The sequence below is a fragment of the Mya arenaria genome, chromosome 4, assembly GCF_026914265.1.
Source record: "Mya arenaria isolate MELC-2E11 chromosome 4, ASM2691426v1".
In the NCBI taxonomy this organism is placed as follows: domain Eukaryota; kingdom Metazoa; phylum Mollusca; class Bivalvia; order Myida; family Myidae; genus Mya; species Mya arenaria.
In genome coordinates this window covers 62,613,649-62,636,440 of record NC_069125.1, presented here as the reverse complement: position 1 = coordinate 62,636,440, position 22,792 = coordinate 62,613,649, and the positions used below count along the sequence as shown (strand labels likewise).

The 22,792-nt window shown below is 34.4% G+C and overlaps 2 protein-coding genes and 1 non-coding gene across 4 annotated transcripts in view; 2 read left to right on the top strand and 1 right to left on the bottom strand.

Moving 5' to 3' along the window:
• Nucleotides 1-4,023, bottom strand: part of LOC128231496 (UDP-glucuronic acid decarboxylase 1-like) — a 28,133-nt gene extending 24,110 nt beyond the window's left edge. Inside the window, exons 1-2 of one of the 2 annotated variants that reach the window (XM_052944405.1) lie at nt 3,862-4,023; nt 126-177 (exon numbers count right to left, since the gene is read on the bottom strand). In XM_052944405.1, the coding sequence (XP_052800365.1) occupies nt 126-177; nt 3,862-3,940 (131 nt within the window). In that variant the 5' untranslated portion in view covers nt 3,941-4,023. The remainder of the gene's footprint in view (nt 1-125; nt 178-3,861) is intronic. The other variant, XM_052944406.1, reaches the window with a different exon arrangement.
• Nucleotides 4,024-9,323: 5,300 nt separating this feature from the next.
• On the top strand, nt 9,324-15,156 carry LOC128232817 (60S ribosomal protein L8-like). Its single transcript, XM_052946564.1, has 6 exons — nt 9,324-9,468; nt 9,867-10,008; nt 12,393-12,611; nt 12,907-13,022; nt 13,833-13,919; nt 15,006-15,156. Exons 1-6 carry the CDS (start codon nt 9,331-9,333, stop codon nt 15,078-15,080), a joined length of 777 nt encoding a protein of 258 aa, XP_052802524.1. The 5' UTR covers nt 9,324-9,330; the 3' UTR covers nt 15,081-15,156.
• LOC128233115 (small nucleolar RNA SNORD37) lies at nt 12,251-12,319 on the top strand. Its single transcript, XR_008260614.1, has one exon. It is a non-coding gene; the product is annotated as a small nucleolar RNA SNORD37 (small nucleolar RNA).
• Nucleotides 15,157-22,792: the final 7,636 nt, after the last annotated feature.

The following is a 22,792-nucleotide window of genomic DNA, read 5'->3' as shown; positions in this document are numbered from 1 at the left end:
TGTGTGAATTTTATTGTCAACTTGGAATCAATTAGTATTCACTAAAAAAATAACTGTATTATTCTTTTTAGAACATTAAAAAAGGATTTTAAAATCCTGAAAAAAAATCATTAATTGTAACTTACATCAGTCTCTTTTGAGATTTGTCTTCAGCCTCCATTGACTTGACGTACAGAACTGAAATCAAAAGAACCTTTTTTAAAGCAGATATTTTTGAGGCTAAGTCCGAAATTTGACTGCTGCCCAAATTGTACAAGTTTATTTTTTCCCAATGAATGTTTGAACATTTGTATCCCTAAACAAATTATAGGGACTCTTTCAGTTATGGAGCTTTATTTTGTCAGAAATTAATGGCAGTTTATGTTTAAAAAAAAATGTTTATAATGGGAAGACAGTGTTGTTCATTTTAGGGTTGGCAGTTTTTATTAGGTAGGGTGCGGTTAGCCAAAAAACAAACTTTTTTTTTTTAGGCCTTATCACTTGAAAGAAGGAAACAAATGTAATTACACCATGTAACCAACAGTAAGAAGATAAAACCACATATCACATGAAAAGCATTTAAATGAGAACCGAATTGAATTGCACAATAAACTTTGTGTGAGGCTTTTGCACATGACCGAAAAGTGTACAATAAAAAGTGTTTATATTTGGTTTACATATATAATATAAACAATACCTGTCTGATGATTTTACAGTTGGTAGTCAACAAACAAGATGTTAATTTATCATTTTTTAGTTGTCAGTTGATGATATAAAACAATTTATAGTTCTTCCTTCTTTAGGATATTAGGACACTTCAGGAGAGCTCCCTGATTAGACGATAGAGGGGGCTTAACTCAGGGGCGTGACCTTTTAAACTGTGCCTCTTCCTCAGAACTGAAATTTGTTTGATTTAAAGTGTTTGCAGCGAAGTTAATAATATCTTTTCGAAAATGGTGCATTTTAGGGTGTTTTTATTACTCTAGCTTTTTATCCTTTATTAACACTTCTTAACAACATAACCCAACCCTACCAAATAGGTGCTGACCCTGCTTTAATAGTCAGTTGTTAAAAAGAAATCAAAAAAAAGATATTTTTCAAGCGTGTGTTTTAATATGTAGTTTAAAACCTTTACAGCTTTATACAGAACATTACTTTAACACCATTCTCCAATGATGACATAACATTTTTATTTAAGGCAAAAAAATATCCTACCCACTCTACCTGTTTTTGAAAAGGATGTAACCCTAACCAAACCATTTTATTTTTATGGCCTTATAATGTAAGCTTTATCAATATGAGTATGTACATTTCTAAAACAAACTATTGGCTTTTTACATACAATACCATTTTCATTTTTTTCAATTACCATATAAGCCCCAGGAGGCAGATTTACCCTAGGCATGTCATATAAACGTTTCTGATTATTTTCTGAATAAATGTATCTTTGTTGCGTATAATACATCCAATGTATATATATATATATAGTCATAATGGCGCATATTTAAATACAATATCTTTTATCAATTAAACATGTGTCTACATGTATGTATCAGAAAGTTATATATATGTAAAAGAAAGCCAAGTTTAAGAGTGGTTTCATATGATAATTATAAAAACAAATTAATTGACACCATATGTATTGGGTCATGGCTATTTACAAAGGAATTGAATAGTTATTTTAGAATCCCAATATGGAAAATGAAAATGTTAAATCAAATTATAAACTCAGTAAAATAATAATATATTGTTACTATAAAGCATCTCAAAGGATTATAATTATTGAACAGAATGAAGCATGTTCATGAAATTAATACTTTTTACATTGATTCAAGTTTCATGTAAATAAACAGACTGAATAAAAATCATTTGACATGATAATGACTTGTCTTTCAGCTATATTTAAAGCTCATACATTGACTAATAATTATGTTCCCAAAGAAAAATCCTGGACTTGTAAAACTGTTTGGGTTTTGCTATATATACCCGGTATACTGTTAATAAATATTGTTTAAAACCTTACAATTATGACAGGTCTTTTAGCTTGTGGGACTTAAGCAGGGTGCTGCAAGGCCTGCACCCTCTCGTTTTTTTCTATAGGACTCATTCTTGAACTGTTACTTAAATTATTTGCCATCAACTTCCAACAAACAATGCTAATTTGGGTGACATTGGATGAAAAATATGTGGCACTTGGTGGCTTAACAGGAATTTCACTAACTGCCACGAAATTTCAACCATTTTTCACCACCAAAATGTGGCATTTTTTTTTTTTTTTTTTAAATGTGGCATTTCGTGAAAAGGTTGAACTGCTTGGGTAGCTTAGGCCAAAAAAAAATGCATTTGATTTGGGTTACCATAACCTACCTTCGAAATAGGCGCCGACCTACTTTATTTTTTTCGTTTTTAGTTGGTAAGAAAGATAAAAAAAACTTTTTATAAGTGTGTTTTTATATGTAGTTTAAAATCTCTAATGCTTTATAGTTATACAGAACTTTAACACCATTCTACGATGATGAAAATAATGTTCTTATATAAAGCTTATAAAAAAAAAAGATACAAAAATATAAAAAACTTACCTACCCTTCCTGTTTTTGAAAAGGATGTAACCCTAACCAAACCATTTTTATTTATTTTTGGTCTTATCAGGGTTCGAATTTAACTTTGAAGAGCACTAGCAAAAGTTTGCGAGTGCTTTTTGAGGCAACTCGCAAAAAAAACAAAACAATTTTATTATTTGCTTTATTCCCTTATAATATTGTCTAATTAAAGTAGATATTTACACCTTACACATACTATGAATATTAAAAAATATCAATCTTGAGTGCCTCAACTACTACAACTTGTTGATAGCTTATTCTTTCTGGGGGGTACGGATGACTCATCGGATGCTGGCCGCTTTTTAATAACAAAGCTGTCCATTGACATTGTTCACTTTGACATATATTATATAGCTGATATATATTAAAAGGTTGATGGGGTTTACTTATAGTGCGTGAAATCGCTAAATTTAGCCAATGACAGAGCTAGGTGATTACGTCATTTGTATTCACTTTGTATTGGGCACGCCTCGGAGCATCCCAGAAAAATTCGAGATTTAACTCTGCCTGTATTTGTTCTATTTTTAAAAACTTATTAGAGCGTGACTTCGTACAGCCTAGGCCTAAAAAAAAAATACATTTGGTTCGGGTTACCTGACCCTACCTTCGGAATAGGCGCCGACCCTAACGTTTTTATAGTCGGTTTGAAAAAAAAAAAAAAAACTTAAAAAAATTATAAAAAAAAATCTTTTTTTATTTTTGTGTTTTAAATATGAAGTTTAAAACATTAATTGCTTATACATGAGATAACTTTAACACCATTTTCCAATGATGAAAATGACATTCTTATATAAAGCCTTACAAAAAAAAAAATGAAAAAAAATTAAAAAGCCTACCTACCCTACCTATTTCCAAAAGGATGTAACCCTAACCAAACAAATTTTTTAACTGGTAGTGTAAACATGCCATTTATAGGCTGATTACACTCGACTACGAAGGGGTAAAAGTACTCCACCTAAATGACCGTCAATGAGTCTTTTGACGATTTTTAGACTTTAAAATGTCAAAATAATAAAAAAGTATCCCTGATCGCTCATATTATTGTAGCTAGGGGTAAAAGCATATATTTTGGGTTACCAGAGCTCAGTTGGCAGTTTCTATGCATAGAAGGCATAAAATAACATAAGCAAATTTGACGTGTTTCTGCATCCCATTGAACAAGCAAGGTGTTTAAATCGAAAACAGCGACTTCCCGGTCACATAGTAGCACTATGTGACTATCGTGAGACGATTTTCTGAGGCTGAGCCAGAGGCTGTTGTAAATAGATTCTGAAATACTCACTGATGGTTGAAACCACAGCCAACACAAGCAAAATAAATTTTGGCGATTTCATCTTTTTATTCCAATTTATTTGACGCATACCAATGCAAAGGGGCAGTGTGCGACAGCAAAACAAAACCTAAAAGGTTAGTGGTGACAAATATCTTCAGCTGAGCAAATCAAACATCCGCAGTTAAACCGGCTTAAATGGGTCAGGCTACATACCACTAATCAAACTATAAACATTTCATATTTCACGCAGTAGTTACTTCCCTTTCAAGAAGAAGAAGAAGGATACCGTCAGGTGCGGTAGAGGAGGGCATAGGCCCACTGGCCCATATTCAATTTTAATTTCACTGTAAACTGATTATTTGAAGAGCAATACTGGAAAAAGATTAATATGTTTACAATAAAATGTGTGTCAATACATTATTCATTTTTTCTTGTCGAGAATAGTTATGTTTAAAAAGAGAATACTTCATGATGGTTTTTCTGAGTCCAAGTCTCAAGAATATGATCCATTATGGCAAATTATTCACCATTCACGGTCTCCTTTTCCAGAAACGGAGTAAACATCTATATATCATTATCTTATGTCTGTATTTCGCGCTCATGAAATAAAGAGAAAAAAAACACCACTACAAAATACCGTAACATCAGGAAACAATTACGTTAACAAAGCTGACTACGTTTTGATACTAAAACTCCAAATAATGTTGCATCTATTTTATGTCATTTCATGCATAATAATAGTTTTGCAAGTGTGTACTGATATAAATGTGGCTCTAATAATTGTTTAATCAGATTACAAAACGGTGGCGTGACTTTTAACGCCCCCTACGAAGATTAAATTAAAGACAGTTGCATCTTATAATGATCACAAGCTTATTGTGAGATTGATTATCATCCGTTTTGTTTTTCTTTCATCGTTTAAAAAGCTTCACATGTTCATACCTACGTTCAAAAAATGTTCGGGGTAACCAGGCATCAAAATCTTACTTTACCGTACCATTGTTAATGTTCGGAATATTATTTTGAAAAAACACTAACCATCAAGTGCTTAGTAAACCAAGGCAAAGCCTTTGTAAATTTCATCCAATACTTTGAAGAAAAGTGTAACAAATAAGCCAAACAAATCTTTAATTCAATAACAATTGGTTAAGTTTGTTGCAAAAACAATGAAAAAGACAACACCTGGCTGAAAAAAATAATAGGGGTTGAAAAGTCTTTGATATAGGGGTTGAAAAGTCTTCAATATGGCTATCAAAATGTTTCAACTAGGGGTTGAAAAGTCTTTGATTTACGGGTTGAAAAGTCCAAACAGGTAGGGGTTGAAAAGTCTTTAAAATAGGGGTTGAAAAGTCTAAGGGTTGAAAAGTCTTCGTTTTGAGAAGGGGTTGAAAAATCTTGGGGTTGAAAAGTCCTGCTCCCCTTTTAGCCATATAACATCAATTTTCAAACGTAAATACGAAAAACTGCGATGTGATATTTTGTCAGCAGTCTTTTATCACTGTTGTCCAGACATTCGCGAAAAAATGCTCATTGCAAAACAAAAATGTCAAAACGCTCAATCTGTGAGAGCGCAGTTTTAAAGAACAAGACACTAGTTACAAATGAAATCAAATTAAAGATTAGGTTTATATCCCTTTTTAATAAGATAATAACTTAAATTCACTTACTAATCAAACTAAGATATTAATTTTAAAGTGTTCAGTTATGATCAAGCTTAAAAGTTTGAACGCCAAAAAAACTATAGGCTATTACAATACCTCGAAAAAAATACGAAAAACCAAAGCGGGTAAATTTGTCCGTGTTAATCAAGTATTCAAAGACTCTGTAAATGTACTTTCATAAAAATCAGTCACTTACCTGTTCACTAGTATTTCAATTGAAGGAATATTTAATTCAGTTACTATATCCACAACCTGGGTAATTTCATTTCACAACTTATTACTTCGTTTTGTTATAATGACAGTTTGGCTTCTGCAAAAAAAGCATTGAAGAATGCACCGTGCAACAACAACATATGTCAAAATTTTGTCTTCAACATATGTTTATGAGTTGTCTTCTTTGGCCCAAATCAAAAAGTAATCAAATGAAGCCAATACCGTTTTTTAGACGTAATTGTTCAGCATTTTATAGCAGATGTTGCCTCATTAATCCCTATCGAATTCAAGTTAAGTACATGCATTTATAGTTATGCGGATTTTAAGGGATATTCATCGAGTCTACTGCAGTTTCTATAATCAGTCTTATCCACTGACACATGCGTTCGATCATGTGTCATGTCATATTGGCCTAATTCAAACATTAATTATACTCTCTCAATAGAAGTTATATTTCCTTCTTTTGCTGCTGCGGCTACGTATATCATCATCATCAGCAGCAGCAGCATCAGCAGCAGCAGCAGCAGCAGCAGTGGTAGCATAAGCAGCAGCAGTAATAGCAGAAGCAGCAGCATCACCACTACCGCATCCATTCACTGCAAAATGTATTAAACACATTGATCAATGTGATCAAAAACAATATGCGTAGTCTAGGATGAACGTTTATTCTTTTTAAATTGCATCCAAATACTAAAATTATTTTATTTTAGTATGTATGGCGTAAAATACCAAGACGGTTTAGCGTCTTCTTGAACATTCGGAACTCCTCGGTCATTTTATCGAAAACAACCTCGGATGTATGCAGGTACATCAGTTGAAGTAGTTCGTAAAATTTTGAATTATATCATAAATTAAATGTAGTGTTTTAGAGTTGTATTTATTGATCTAAGTCGAAATTGATTGCCATTGAATTGTATTATTGCAAACATAATTAAGAATCCCAAGAGTTAAGTCACAAAGTTTAACTGCTAAATAAAATTACTACGCGATCTACTTGCAGCGGACTTAAACGTACCACTTTTCGAGTATGTAAACCGTCCAAATACATCCGAGGTTGTTTTTGAAAAGAATGGCCGAGGAGTTCCGAATGCTTCTTGAAAAGACACTCACGTTTGTCTCTTCAGTGTGTGTATACCACGTGATAAATTGCGTCATAAATGCTACGTCGGAAGGCAATATTTTGATTTAAAATTACTTACAAACATAACTTCACTATTTTTTCACCATTTTAAATGAAACATAGCGCAGTCTTCGGCGCTTACGGAGCCCCACATTCGGTCTTTTACCAGAATTTGATTGTGAATTTAGTTTCTTAAAACACTTCGACGAACCTTTTCACAATACGGTCGTATGACGGAGCACTATCAAAACATTATTTTGAAAACAGGTTTGTCGAAGTGTTTGATGAAACTAATGACCTCTTCAAATTTCGGAAATAAAACAAATGCGGGGCTCTTTAAGCGGCATAGACTGCCCTTTGTTTCATTTTAAATGGTGTTGTAAATAAAAAGTTTATTTGATTTAAGTCTTTATTTTAAGCATGTTTTTGCCTTCCGACGCAGCATATATGACGTAATTTATCACGTGGTATACACACACTGCTCTTTCTTTTCCTCATAATTTTGATTGAATTTGTTTACACAGTAACACTACAGCTAGAATGCGTTGAAGTATACAAACGTATTCAGCTTTACTAAAGAGTATGTGGGTTCGAGTCCAACCTCTACAAAAGAACACCCCTTCACATGAAATGTTCCTCTAGTATCAGCCATATCAGCTTTATTACAGCTGTCTTCACAACTCATTTTCAAATTTGAATTAATTCTGTGTTTATAATCTAAAATTTAACTGCGCCCATAGCCTATTGTGTGTGCCTTGAACCCCCGCTGCGTAGTACTGGAAAGTTATAGCCCGTTTGCTTTATACCAAGCACGTTAAAGAATCCAAGGGGTGTATTCGCAAAGGGCTATAGTGCATCCACTTGTAAGTTGTGGTGCCATCGTACATGTTGTCAAATGGGCAAGCTTGAGCTTAAGTCTTGGGACCAACGTCATCTCAAGTTTGCGTGTATAAAGTGTGCTTGTGTCGGGGATGAGTACAACTACACAGCAGCACTGAATCGGTTTATATTCATTCACGTCTGAAAAAGTGGATTTCACTTGTCAAAATGTGGATTTCACTTCGATTTCCTATCTTTTTTCAAAATAGGTCTACAACTTTCTTATTTTTGGATCAATTTGGATAAAATTTGAAATATAAACCCATTATGAAGCTTTTTCAATTATTTGTTCGACAAAAAGATAAATTGTTAAAAATAAATGAGTTATGAGTGGATTTCACGTCTGAAAAAGTGGATTTCACTTGTCAAAATGTGGATTTCACTTCGATTTCCGATCTTTTTTCAAAATAGGTCTACAACTTTCTTATTTTTGGATCAATATGGATAAAATTTGAAATATAAACCCATTATGAAGCCCTTTCAATTATTTGTTCACAAAAAGATTAATTTGTTAAAAATAAATGAATTATGAGTGGATTTCACGTCTCAAAAAGTGGATTTCACTTGTCAAAATGTGGATTTTACTTCGATTTCCGATTTTTTTTTCAATTCTTATTTTTGGATCAATTTGGATAAAATTTGAAATATAAACCCATTATGAAGCCCTTTCAATTATTTGTTTAACAAAAAAAAAAAATTGTCAAAATGTGGATTTCACTTCGATTTCCGAAAAATCACTCTAACTTATTCATTTCTTGATATATTTCAATAAAATTTGAAATGTAAACTCTTTATTAGGCACTTTCCAATATGTATACAAAAAATAAACATTACTAATTAATATCAGTTAGGAGTGGATTTCACTTCTCGAAACTGGATTTCACCTCGATTTCCGATCTATTTTCGAAAAATTGCTCTAACTTCTTCATTTTTTGACCAATTTCAATAAAATTGGAAATATAAACCCTTTATGAGGCACTTTCTAATAAGTATACAAAAACAGAAAATTATTTATTAAAATAACTGAGTTCTGAGCGGATTTCACGTTATGAGTGGATTTCACGTGAAATCCACTGGATTCCTGTATCACCCCGCCCCTCATCTAATCGATTAATCTATGTGTCATTGTCGTAAATTATAGAAATCTTAAGTTTATTTTAATTGTCCATATTATTTCATCTTTTTTGTCAGAATCAACATTATTATTTTAATATTCGAGTAATTGATGTTATTATAAAGCTTTAACATTATTACCGAAAATTAACCAAATTTGCCGGAAATCGTTCGACTTCCTCTTTACTTTTATCGGCCATAGGTATACACGATAAATTTACATGTTGTTTAAAATCCGCCGCAATCTTTCTTTGACAGTTAACGGATAAGACATTTTAATTATACAGGGACCAAGTAGTATACCATTTTGATTTTCGTATTACTTATGTTGAGTATATAGCCTTCTTTATGCCTAAACCAATTGAAGTAAATCTGATGTCAACACTCCATTTGACTGGATTTTCAAAATTGACACCATCTTCGTAGTAAATGTTTAATACGTCCTTGTGCTACTGTCACTCATCATCACCACTCTTTTCTTCCAGTTGAACAATGGGCCGTGTTATCCGGGCACAGCGTAAGGGTCCAGGTGGTATTTTCAAGGCCCATACCAAAAACAGGAAGGGATCTGCCCAGCTCAGAGCTGTGGACTATGCGGAAAGACATGGATATGTGAAAGGTGTTGTTAAGGTGATTATAAATTTCCTAATTCCTGTATTTAGGATTAAATATTGTTAATTAACTTATAATCAAAGTTTAATTGTGATTATAAGAATACTTACTTGTTTTATGTTTTGATTACTCGTTTTACTGCCACTGTTGAACAGTACAGGCGGAAACTGTAATCTTGTTTGCAATGATGATCAAAACATTTCTTCACTTTGACCTGAAGAATACATTGATGATAACCATTTACTGAGCAAACAGCATTTCTGTCCATACTATTATTACTGTAATTACATTAAGACCACTTGAGAGATTGTCTTAAACAGTGTTGGTCAGGATATTTCTAGCAATTATGTGTATTGAGTCTATGTACATACTGAATTTGGCCTGTACTACAACAGAATGACAACCTTGCATTTCAGGACATTGTCCATGACCCTGGTCGTGGTGCCCCCCTGGCCAAGGTTACATTCCGTGATCCTTACAGGTACAAACTTAACCAGGAGACATTCATTGCCACAGAGGGCATGTACACAGGACAGTTCATCTACTGTGGAAAAAAAGGTATACCTTCATAATGAGCTTTATAGTTAAAACGAGTTCAATACGAGTATCGAGTACTTTTACACCTTCTTAAGCAGGGGCTGGAATTGGCAGCGTTCGACACTAACGGGAGTCCGGTAGTCCGAGACTCCTAAAATTCGGCTCGGACTACTGGATTTTCCGTCTAGGCAGTCCGTCGGACTCCTTCATTTCAAAATTCAATTATACACAAATCGTATCCGAAGGTTAAAAATATCCAAAGCTTGTATGTATATATTTTGCGACTCGTCAAATCGTTATCATTTAGACGCTCTTTAAAGTTGTAAGTGACGTCATAGACTGGTATTCATGTATATTTTAATGTTTGTAATATGGTAACTAAATCGATAAAACCCGTCCAACGGTGTTTACAAAAAATATTCCTCGTTGATTTTGGATGTAAACAATGTTTATGTCAACGGTAAAATGGATTTCGCCACCGGCAGCGAAAAATAAAAGAACTGAAAAATAAAAAAAAATAAAGAGTTTGTAATTTATAGAGAAAGGAAATTCAGCAAGCAAGGTTAAAGCAATTGTCTTGGCTGATGTTTGAACTGACATCTGTATATGAGTACCTGACTGTAGGGAGCTTTGTCACTGTGCGCTCTAACGTGCGATTAAAAGCCATCAAAAAAACTTTTAAGGGCCATGATAATATTATAAGCCAAGTTATAAGCTAAGAAAATGCAAAAAAGGGAAAAATAATTAAGTTAATCACCAGCTGACTGCTTGTTAATTCAGCTGAACAAAGCTATCTTTGACAGGTAGTGCATTCTGTTTATGGATGCTGAACATTATTCAGAAATAAGGACAGTCCTACACAGACTATGTCACCATGTACCAAGCTTATATTGCAAAGTCTGTTAGCATTGGCACAACATATAAGGCATGTCAGTGTCTCATTGCACTGATTGCAGATGAATGTTCCAATTAAACAAAATTCAGTATTTGATAATGCCCCGTTCAATTCCCTTATATCTGATGGCTCCAAAGCCGCTTCACAAGAGGCCAAGGTTCTATATGCTAGATCATCAGTTCATGGCAATTTTTTCAAGTCATATTAGAATCTATTAGATAAATAGTTTCAGTCATGTTCATGTTATTTGAAAAAAACAATTAAAATATAACTTAAATGTGCTCTCAGAATACAACTCTCTAATTTGCCCTTCAGAAATGAAATACCAAAGGCTCTGTGAAATCATTGAATAAAAAGTCATCAGTGCTCCAGCCAGGGGGTAGGTCAGAAATGACACTTTTGATGTGAATTAAATTAGCCTTTATGGGACACTTGCAAGGGCCAGTACTCAACTTTTTATGTAATGTGATGTTACTTCTTTCAATACTTACAGTTTGTTACCTCAGCTGTTAACTTTAAGTTAGTGTCAAAAGTATGTACATTTATAACTCATTTCTGGACATTGACTGGCAAACAAAAGGGCACAGCAGGGTGTAGTAAAATGGCAGCCGGGTACTTGAAAAGGGCAGTGGGTGTCCCAGCCTGTTATTTAGGGCTAGCTGGAGCATTGAGTCAATACATTTGAATAAATGTTCTAATTATCCTGGACTCCTTAATTTTATGCTGGACTCCTTGATTTTGGAATTAAGGAGTCCGGTGGACTCCTTCTCTAAAAGACTTAGTGTCAAACACTGATTGGGCTACTGAAAAAAGTATATTATTCCCTATTTCAGACATTTGTTTCCCAAGAATAACTGTAATGTGTTTTTTTAACCATGGATTCATTGTTTGTGCTGATATTGTTTTAATGCTTGTTTCTAACTGTATGTCAATCTTCAAGCTTGAAGTGTAGGCATTCAATGATCTCACATGTTCAAAATTCCGAAAATGAAAAGGCCAGGGCCTGGTATTATTATTACATCAATTCTTATTTTATGCAGATTGCTTCAGATTTTTGTTGTCAGTTTAAAAGAAATGTACCAGTCACGTGACTTTAACATGAAAGTGTGTTTATTTCATTAATGAAAACAAAGTATTTCATATACTATATATTAAGTAGATAGTATAAAACTATTATATCATGTGACAAGTGAGTAACTTAGGAAAATGACTTGAGAGGAATTGACCTTAGATGTTTTATGAATACCAGCCCAGGCCTCTTCCAAATTTTAGCTAAAAAGCTCATGCAATTTTCATGCTTTTTAAATTTAATCTGACTTAAAGCCTTAAATTATGAACATAAAAGTTGGTTTATTGAAGACAAAGTCTTACCATGATGATTGAAATATTTTCTTCACTTTGACCTGAAACATTGTGTTGAAAGACAAAAATCTGATTAATCAACGTGTACACCTCACGAAATTTTATTTTTTTGTCCAAACCATAGACTTGATTCAAAATTGATTTCCAGCTACCCTGCAAATTGGCAACATTCTGCCAGTCGGTTCCATGCCTGAGGGAACAATTGTGTGCTGTGTTGAGGAGAAGACCGGGGACAGAGGCAAGCTCGCCCGTGCGTCTGGAGACTACGCCACTGTCATCTCACACAACCCCGACACAAAGAAGTCACGATTAAAGCTGCCATCGGGCTCCAAGAAAGTTGTACCTTCAGCCAACAGAGCTGTTGTAGGTAGGTAACATCATTGTTTATCATCTGGTCAATGGTTATTGAATATACTGAAATTTAAAAAAAAAATACAAAGTGACTTGTAGATTTCTCCATGATTAAACAGTTACAAATTTATGTTAATATGGTTCTGTGTTGTGTCAAATAAGGGCTGCTTGCCACATACTTTATGAATTAACTGAAATTAATTTTGTTTCACACAAGGTCAGGTAAAATGACCTAGACAATCATGTGATGTGTTTTTAGTTTATTGTTGCCTTAGTTGTACAAAGCCACTAATCTGGTTTGCCCATTACAGGTATTGTTGCTGGTGGTGGACGTATTGACAAGCCAATCCTCAAGGCTGGCCGTGCCTACCACAAGTACAAGGCCAAGAGAAACTGCTGGCCTAAAGTCCGTGGTGTGTGCATGAACGTAAGTAAAATAAAAATTGAAGCTAATCTTCTTTTACGTGCAAGTTGTGCCACTGTTTTTTTTCTACTGTTTGAAAATGAACTTCGCATATGAAGGTTTAGGAGCATTGTGAATGATCTTGGCATTTGGAGCATTAAATGATCTTAGCATTTGGACCTAAGCACACCAAAAGAATTATGAATTGTATACTAGCCTAACGATCAACTTCACATATCAAAGAAAGCTGGGTACCACTGTCAGAGAAACAGTGAAATATCATTTATATTTTGCTAATTAATCTTCAATGATGTTTTGAATCTCATATGATAAGTCTGGCTCATCTATTACAGTGGTCAAAATTAACACAAGTCTGCATGCCCTGGTAAAATGTCTTTGGGGCTTGCTCAAATTCTGAATTTTATAAAAAATAAAGCAGGGCTTGTAGTGGTCAAAATTAGCACAAGCCCGCAAACCCTGCACTGGTAAAATGTCTTCCGGGCTTGCTCAAATTCTGAATTTTATATAGCAAGGCTTGTTAAAAAAAATTGATGCCCAGCAGTAGTATAAGAATTCGAGCTTTTTCATCCAAAATTCTAATTTCGATGACTGGGCTTGTTAAAAAAATTAGTATAAGAATTCGGCTTGTTCATCCATAAGTCTTATTTCAATGACTGCTATTGAATTATAAAATGTTGTTGGTATCATATGATCACTGTAGTGTCTGCATTTTTTTTTAAATATACATACTTGATAAGATTTTAACCTTTAAACTGATTCGCAGGCATGGTATTTATTTTATGTTCTCAAACAATGATTCCCTTCATATTTCAGCCCGTTGAGCATCCCCACGGTGGTGGTAACCATCAGCATATTGGTAAGGCCTCCACAGTCAGACGAGACTGCTCTGCTGGTAAAAAGGTACGCCATCACTTAATACTTTATATGTGTATGGAAAGGCTCTAAGTTCGAGCTTGCTGTATAATGTTACCATAATGAAAATTGACACAAGCCATAATCAACTTCAGGCAAGTAAACAAATGGGGGTTTTATGCCCCTCTAGGAGTCATATATTAATGCATTGTCTTTCCCCCCATAAGTCAAATTGTGCAGCGTCTCAGTTGTAACTTAACTTAAATTTATCAAAATTTTAACCAACGTTCATTGATTCATATAGCAGTATGGGAAGGTGTTTCATTGCGTCAATTAGCCTTTGAGGTTTTCATGGTAATAATTTGTGTCTCCCCTTTCATCAATTTCAATTGGATATCAATCCACATTCACATAATAGTAAAGCAGCATTGGAAATGTGTATCACACTTAGCATTTGTGTATGTCTTAAATGTCAAAGTCACACTTAAAGACTACCAAGCCCTATCGGAAATTCATAGATATTATTCGAGTGACAGCTGTAACCTTATTACTTTCGATCTGATTTCTATCAAACTTCATAGCAGCATTAGTAAGGTGTGACGCTTATACATGTAGCATTCTTGCTCTCACTTTTGAAGCCCAAGTCAGTTTCAATGAGTGCTTAAGGGGTTTGATAGAAATAACTCTTGAACATTTAATTGCAATGTGAATTTTTGGCAGTTCTTTTGATCCCGGCCATTAATGTTTAAATTTTAGTGGGAATTGAATTATTTTTACAGATTTTAAGGGATCCATCTGAATGCATTTTATGGATATAATTTTAAAATAACCTCTTATTTAACATGTCAACTTGGAACATACATAAATTGAAGCAGATATTGCATGATGATATATGACGTTATGATGATATATCCAATCTTGTTGGTTAAACTTGTATAATGATAAATCTTCATTCATTGAACAGTTATTATGTTAAAAAAACTAGACAGATACTTGGAAAAGCAGTCCCCAATTTTTCTTATATGAAAGCTGATATAGATCTTGCCATGCCCCGAATGGGTTGTTTTTCATAAAGAAGGTTAATTTGATGTGTTTTTAATATTGAATGATGAATATTGGATGTTTGTGCTTCAGGTGGGTCTTATTGCCGCCAGAAGGACCGGTCGTCTGCGTGGTACCAGTTCTATCAAGGCAAAGGACAAGGAGTAAAAGTGTTATGGACCTTAACTTATCGAGCCTTTCTGACATATATGTGTACAGCAGGCAAAATAAAGAAAGAAACAAGCTTGTGTGTGTTTGTGTGTGCATGTAAATTGAGTTGGTAAGCCTGTGAATATAAGTATCTTTCATGTTTTTCTGATGTGGAGGGGAAATCCTGACTGGAGGGAATGTGCAAAAGTCAGTGATATTGATTGCGAGTTATTGCCCTTTAGTTAATGAAAGATGCTTTGATTTGTATGTCCAGAGCAATTTCTATGGACAGAAAGAAGTTAATAGTGCGATGATGTTCACACATATATATCCTTAATTTGGTCTGAAGAGGAGTTACTGCTCATTTAAATAATGAATCAGCAACTTGTCTGCCTGGAGCAATTACTGTGTCACTGACAACACTTTCTTTTAACTGCACTCGAATGTTTCATCTTGGTCAAGTCTTAAACAGGAGAGAGTTATTACTTTCATTGATAAAGCCAGCTTAAACTTGTTGGTACAGGGTCATTTCTAGATTAGTAATACTTTATTATCCCTGCTGAACCGAATGTATCAGGAGGCGGATACTGTTTGGGCTTTGTCTATCTTGGAAATGATAAGTAAGATAAATAAAGTTCAAACTTAGTCAGAATGGTCCCCTGGATGAATTCTCAGCCGCTTGTATAAGTGGGTCACATTGGGTCAAAAACTAGGTCAGTAGGTCAAATCTTACAAAAAAAAACTTTGGAATATTAAAGGCAATATATCTGTCCCAATATTTATAAAACGTGGAGAAAGATTTCCTGATGATATCATTCACTAGTTAGAAACTGTTACATGGGTTTTATCTTTGTAAAGTCGTGTCATTAGCATTAATTGGTCAGACTTTGTTCAAACTGTGATCAGAATACATGTTCCCCTTCAATGGATGTTATCATGATAGAATGTAATAGTGGGTCATGTTGGGTCTTAAAGTCATTAGGTGAAATCTTTGAAACAAATGGAGGCATTATATCTGCTCCAATCTTCATGAAACCTTAGTCAGAAAAATATTTGCCTCCATGAAATCTTGGATTGTACATAACTATGTCGCAAGGTCAAATCGTAGAAAGACCTTGTGAACTCTCAGAAGTCCTTATTTTTGCAAAATTTCTGCTCCAAACTTTATGAATATTGTTAATAAAGTTTGCCTTGATGAAATCCTTGATCAGTGTTAAACTGGGTACCGTAACATTGTCAAATCTCAATGCTACAATATATACTAAATTCTTTTTATTTCAAACATTTACAAATAAAATCGAAGGCAACATTTATAAGAGTCAGGGCTTTTTTGCCTTCTTTAACAGACGCCGATATTCGGCGTCTTCCCAATTGAAAAAAATCAACCTTTTTCCCAATTTCACAGAGCAAATTTCCCAAAAATATCCATTTTCCCAATGCAAAATCGTCATGTTTTCTTTATTATTTTGTTTTTGTTTTTTCGGCAAGAACTTCCGCTGCGCATGCGCGCGCAACTTGTACTTTCGTTTTCACTACGTTCAATTACAAGGGGAATCACTCTGACTTAATTCCTTGCAAGAATTTATAAATACAACGATGTCGCACAACAGCAAGTATTATAAAAAATCGCTAAAACGATTGAAGCCCGATCGATCGCTGTTTGACTGTGGCGTCACAGTGAAGGGAAAGGTTAGTATATGAACCAAAATTTATAATTATTGTTGATTTTGTAGATGTTTAAAGATCGTAAAAAATGAAAAAAATACCATGTGGTCGAGTAACGGTTTCATAGGTTTTGGCGCATGAGAAAAGTTTTTACGATTTCTTGACTGAGAAATGCAATTAAAAATCACTGAAGCTGCTCAAATTACATTGTGTTAAAAAGGCAATTGACGAGATAACATGTTAATATATAAAATACACTATGAGCTTGAACTACTGTGACTCGGCGTTTGGTCAAAACAAAATTCGTTTTCAGTTTGATGAAAAACATCTTGCTAAATGAAATTAAGACATGGTTTATTTTACAACAAGTGAGATGGAAGTTTTTTTACATTATTTTCATTTCCTTTATAATACAGACTGATGAATTTATGAAATGGCGTTGTTAATTCCACAGTCAACAGCTATTGTGGAACGCTCATTCAGTTTAATGAATGATATATGTTCAGTTCTGCGCACATCACTGGCCCCACCACAGCTTGATGCACTTATGCGGATAGCGTGCAATAAGCCAGAGTTCACAGAGAATGACTATGAATGTTTAATTGACAATTTCAAGTCTGCAAAAAACAGAGAGCTTGTCCTGTGAACTTTCAGTGTCTGAAGAAATAAATGCTAACAGTTTTCTGTTTTGTTTATTTTTATGCTGATGACTTGCAACAAACGAGTATTAGCAGGCAAATACTTTGAATGATTGATTAACAATTTAATGATGGGTGCCAAACTATTTGAACTTTAACCTGTCAGTAAGTGAAATTCAAGCGAAAACAAATCTGTTTGCCTTCTAAAGCTTGTTTATTTAATGATATATGTCTACAGAATACATATTTCCCAATTTCAAAAAAAATGTGCGTTTTCTTCCCAATTTAAGCATTTTACGCGCTAATTTTCCCAAAATGGAAAGGCTAGGGTGTCTTCCCAATTTGGGCTAAAAAAGCCCTGAGAGTGCATCACTCTCCAGCCATATTGGTTATATATTTGACCAACACTTTATTTCCATTCAAACTCTTGCCTTTTCATACGGAGGATATTAATTCAACGAATTTACTTGGTGAAACTTGCATGATGTGTGTAAAAAGTTTTGGCTGGATCGGGTCAGTAAAATGAGTATTACAAATTATAACCCGCTTTAAAGGACTTGGGGTATATTGGTAAATACACTTGTCGGTAGGCAGGAGACCAAACCTCATCCTTATGATAAATAGGTCTTGGGCATAAGATCCTTAAAATAAGCAGGGAGGTTGGTCATGACCAGCAGATGGATAATCCCTCTTTTATTTTTAGGTCAGTAGGTCACGGTCACAGTTACCTTGGACACAACAATCTTGTCTGAATGATTACACAAGAGTATGATAGTGTTTTCAAATTTGGTAGGGAGGTTGGTTATGACCTGCAGATGACCTATATTGATTTTGGGATCAGCAGGTCAAGGTCACAGTGATCTTGAAAACAGAAACCTTGTCCGATCAGTTTAAGGAAAACTTCTTTAACATACGGTCCTCAATCCAGTAAAGATATTGGTAACCACTTCAATTGACATGAAGCCATTTGTATGTCTATAAATTGCATTGCCTATTATTTAAACCTGATATTATCCATTTAACGAATCCACTTCTGTCACCAGGGGATGCATATAAAAATGTATTTTACTGAAAAATCCTCAACTCAAAACAACCAAGGTCCACTGAAGGACATTTGTCACATGACTATAACGTACAGCTCTAGTCTGGATAACTTCCCCTATCACTATGTTACTATTGTAATTAGTACGCAGGGAAACAGACTAGGACAGCTCTTGTTATTCTTTGAATAATGAGACCAGCTTAAATGTGTATGTCCGGAGACATTCCTATGTTACTCATTCTAGTACACCAGAGTGATGTTACTATATGCGTACCACAGATTTATCAAAACAAACCTCTAATGAATGAGAAAGATTTTATTAGTTTTTTAATAAATTTGTTAACGGATCCGCCGCCCAATTATTTCGAAAACTCGAAAACAAAAAATAAAACAAAAAAGATTTTTTTTTAAATATTGAAAAAAGTAAATCAGTTGTGTTTTTTTGTGCACATGAAATGATGTTAAACCTGTTGCCTGTTCCTTTGCAACATAAGGATGCAGTTTTAAAAATTGTTTTCAAAATGGCGGCCTGAATTGAGCTGAGATCATACAAAAAAAAATCTCATTTTCAACATACCATCTGCATTCAAACTATTTCTTTTGGTATATAAACTGACATCAAGGCTGATGTCTGTATCAATGGTAACAAATCACATATAAACCAGAGTAATTAATAAAATATGTTGTCCTGTGTTTGTCCCAGGGGGGCATTAATTGTTAAGCAAATTATATGGAGACTACTATTCAAGTAATCGAAATCTGGGGTAACCTAAATTTGGTTAAAGCTGCAGAGAAATATCTTAACTTCAAAGAATTCATTACTGCATATAAAGTCATTTTTATTTACATTTCCTTATTCCATTTAATAAATAAATGAGTCAGTGAAATTTGTTACATTGTGCTTTTTCTGTTGAGAAGAAGTAGTGCCCAGCAATGAGGAGACACAGGCATATTCATTGTAAGGTTGATATGTGAAAATAGTGTTGCAAATAGGAAAACACTTGCAGTCAGAATGTGCTTCAAAAAACAGCAACAAAAAGTGACAGTAAAACTGAAAGTCTAATAATATTGACTTAAAATGTGACATTGCATAGAATTCAAAACATACTTAAGCATTTCAAATGTCATTCATATATATCAATGAACATGTCGTTCCTGTTTGTTGTTATGTTGATCTTTTGGTTTTGGGTTTTGCAACAAACACCATGAAAAATACATGTACATGTATTGTAAAAAAAATAGTATGAGTATGAAATCCTTTTTATGCCACCGAAAGTGGGCATATTGAAATCGCACCGTCCGTCCGTCTGTCCGTCCGTCCGTGTATCCGATAACTCGTGTCCGGGCTGTAACTTTCCCTTGTATGGACATATTTTAAAATAACTTGCCACATGTGTTCCACATACCAAGACGACGTGTCGCGTGCAAGACCCGTGTCCCTTCCTCTAAGGTTAAGGTCACACTTAGTGTTTATTCACAATGGAGTGCTACATATAAGGACTTAAGAGTATAGGTTGTCGTGTCCGGGCTGTAACTTTCCCTTCTATGGACAGATTTTAAAATAACTTGCCACATGTGTTCCACATACCAAGACGACGTGTCGCGTGCAAGACCCGTGTCCCTACCTTTAAGGTCAAGGTCACACTTAGGTGTTTATTCACAATGGAGTGCTGCATATAAAGACATAAGAGTATAGGTTGTGGTGTCCTGGCTGTAACTTTCCCTTTAATGGACAGATTATCAAATAACTTGCCACATGTGGAACACATACCAAGACGACGTGTCACGTGCAAGACCCATGTCCCTTCCTCTAAGGTCAAGGTCACACTTAGTTGTTTATTCACAATGGAATGCTGCATATATAAGGACATAGAGTATAGGTTGTCGTGTCCGGGCTGTAACTTTCTCTTGTATGGACAGATTTTAAAATGACTTGCCACATGTGTTCGACATACCAAGACGACGTGTCGCGTGCAAGACCCATGTCCCTATCTCTAAGTTCAAGGTCACACTTTGTGTTTATTTACAATGGAATGCTGCATATATGGACACAGAGTATAGTTTGTCGTGTCCGGGCTGTAACTTTCTCTTGTATGGACAGATTTTAATATAACTTGCCACATGTGCTTGACATACCAAGACGACGTGTCGGGTACAAGACCCATGTCCCTACCTCTAAGGTGAAAGATACTCTTAGTGTTTATTCACAATGGAATGCTGAATATAAGGACATAACAGTGTAGGTTGTCAAGTATGGGTGGTATTTTTTATGTTCAGAGGCAATTTAAAATAACTTGCCATATGTATTTGATACGTAAAGGCAAGATCAACTTTTCATGTACTGACCTTACAATGGAATGCTGCATATATGGACACAGAGTATAGTTTGTCGTGTCCGGGCTGTAACTTTCTCTTGTATGGACAGATTTTAATATAACTTGCCACATGTGCTTGACATACCAAGACGACGTGTCGGGTACAAGACCCATGTCCCTACCTCTAAGGTGAAAGATACTCTTAGTGTTTATTCACAATGGAATGCTGAATATAAGGACATAACAGTGTAGGTTGTCAAGTATGGGTGGTATTTTTTATGTTCAGAGGCAATTTAAAATAACTTGCCATATGTATTTGACACGTAAAGGCAAGATCAACTTTTCATGTACTGACCTTGTTCATAGGTCAATGTCACATTCGGGGGCAATTGTCACATACTGTGACAGCTCTTGTTTCTTTTTTTTCGCACCACCTGTCCAACATTTTTTTCCAAAAAATCCGTTAACCAATTAATAAAAAATGGCCTAATAGACAGAAATTATAATACACTTACATGGGTGTATAACTATACTATAGTGCAGTTTGAACGCACAAGTTTCGTCACGATCGGGTCAGTAACCCTAGAGTTACTTCTCTTTAATTAATGAAAGCTGCTTTAAACATTTTACATGGGTGGTTTGACTCTTAATTTAATGAAATCAGCTTAAATTTGGTCGTAAGGATCCATTCCTGTGTTACTAATGTACATAAATATATTCAAACATCATGTGTTGACCTATAGCGCACTTTCGTCAGGATTGGATCAGTAATTGCATGTGTGTATAACTATAGTGTGGTATGCCACACGTTTCATTTGGATCGGAGAGTTATGAAAGTGGTATTACCATTTACTTGATAAGGTTCATCAAAGTTTATCAAAATGTTCCATGTTTCTTGTTGTTGTTTTTTGTGTGTTCTTTTTCTTTGGCGTTTACTATCTGCTTCTTTAAAGGGGGTTTATGTTTAAACTTTTGGCTACTGAGTTTGTTCCTGTTTTTTTTTCACATAAGTAGAAATTATTAAAAGTTGCTAGCTAAGGTAGTCGTTGTTTATTAAGGAAGTAAGTGAATTATCTGGTTGATAAGGTATTCGCTGGTTGCCTAAGAAGTCATTGTTTGCTAAAAAGCCGTTGATTGCTACGAAAGACATAGGTTGCTAAAAAGATCATTAGTAGCTAAAGAAACAAGTGGTTGCTAAGTAAGTAATTAGTTGCTTAATAGTCAATGATTGCTAAGGAGGTCAATTTGTTGACAGGGAAGTCATTGTTTGCTTGGCGTAGTTACATATAGGCCTTTCAGGCTGGGCCTACACTTTTTTGAAAAAATACAAAATGTAAATAAACCAAAACTGCAATAAAAACTATGTGCAGGGTGTATTGCTTGGTTTTAAGGAAATCATTGCATGTAAATAAGTGTGTGAAATGTACCTATAAAATTGATGTAATTGTGCCTTCTTTCTCCTGGAATGCTCCCAAATTGCCTCATTTTGCTTCCAATTAGAAAGAAATCGTGGGGGGGGGGGTCTTATCCACAAACTCACCTAGAACCATAGGGCCTACAAGTTTTTAGGCCTAGCTACGCCCCTGGAAGTTACATGTTCTATGTAGTTAACTAAGATGATATCCTGTAAAATAAAAACAAAATCACTATACAACATATGCTTTATTTTGAACTGCAACGCCATATCCATAATATGGCGTCATATTTCGATTATTCATGGCATCATTTACTGTCATAAACACAAAAATATTTATATGTATTGTAACCAATTTATTTTGTGGATATGATAAAATCTGGTGCATGCTGAAACCGTTTTTGACAGTTTAAAGATGATTTAAAAGGCTTTTATTAAAAACCATACCTTGTACGTACACCGAAAAAAGCATTTATAATTAGAAGAAAAAAAAATATGATTAAGAGTTATTTTTTTTATTGAAAAATATAGAGGCATTTTTACTAAATATGTCATAAAATGACTCTTTTAACACGATTTAATCAGATAAAAGCTTATATCATGCTAGTCTAAAATAATAGACGTGTTATACGGGATTCGTAAAAAAAACGTCAATG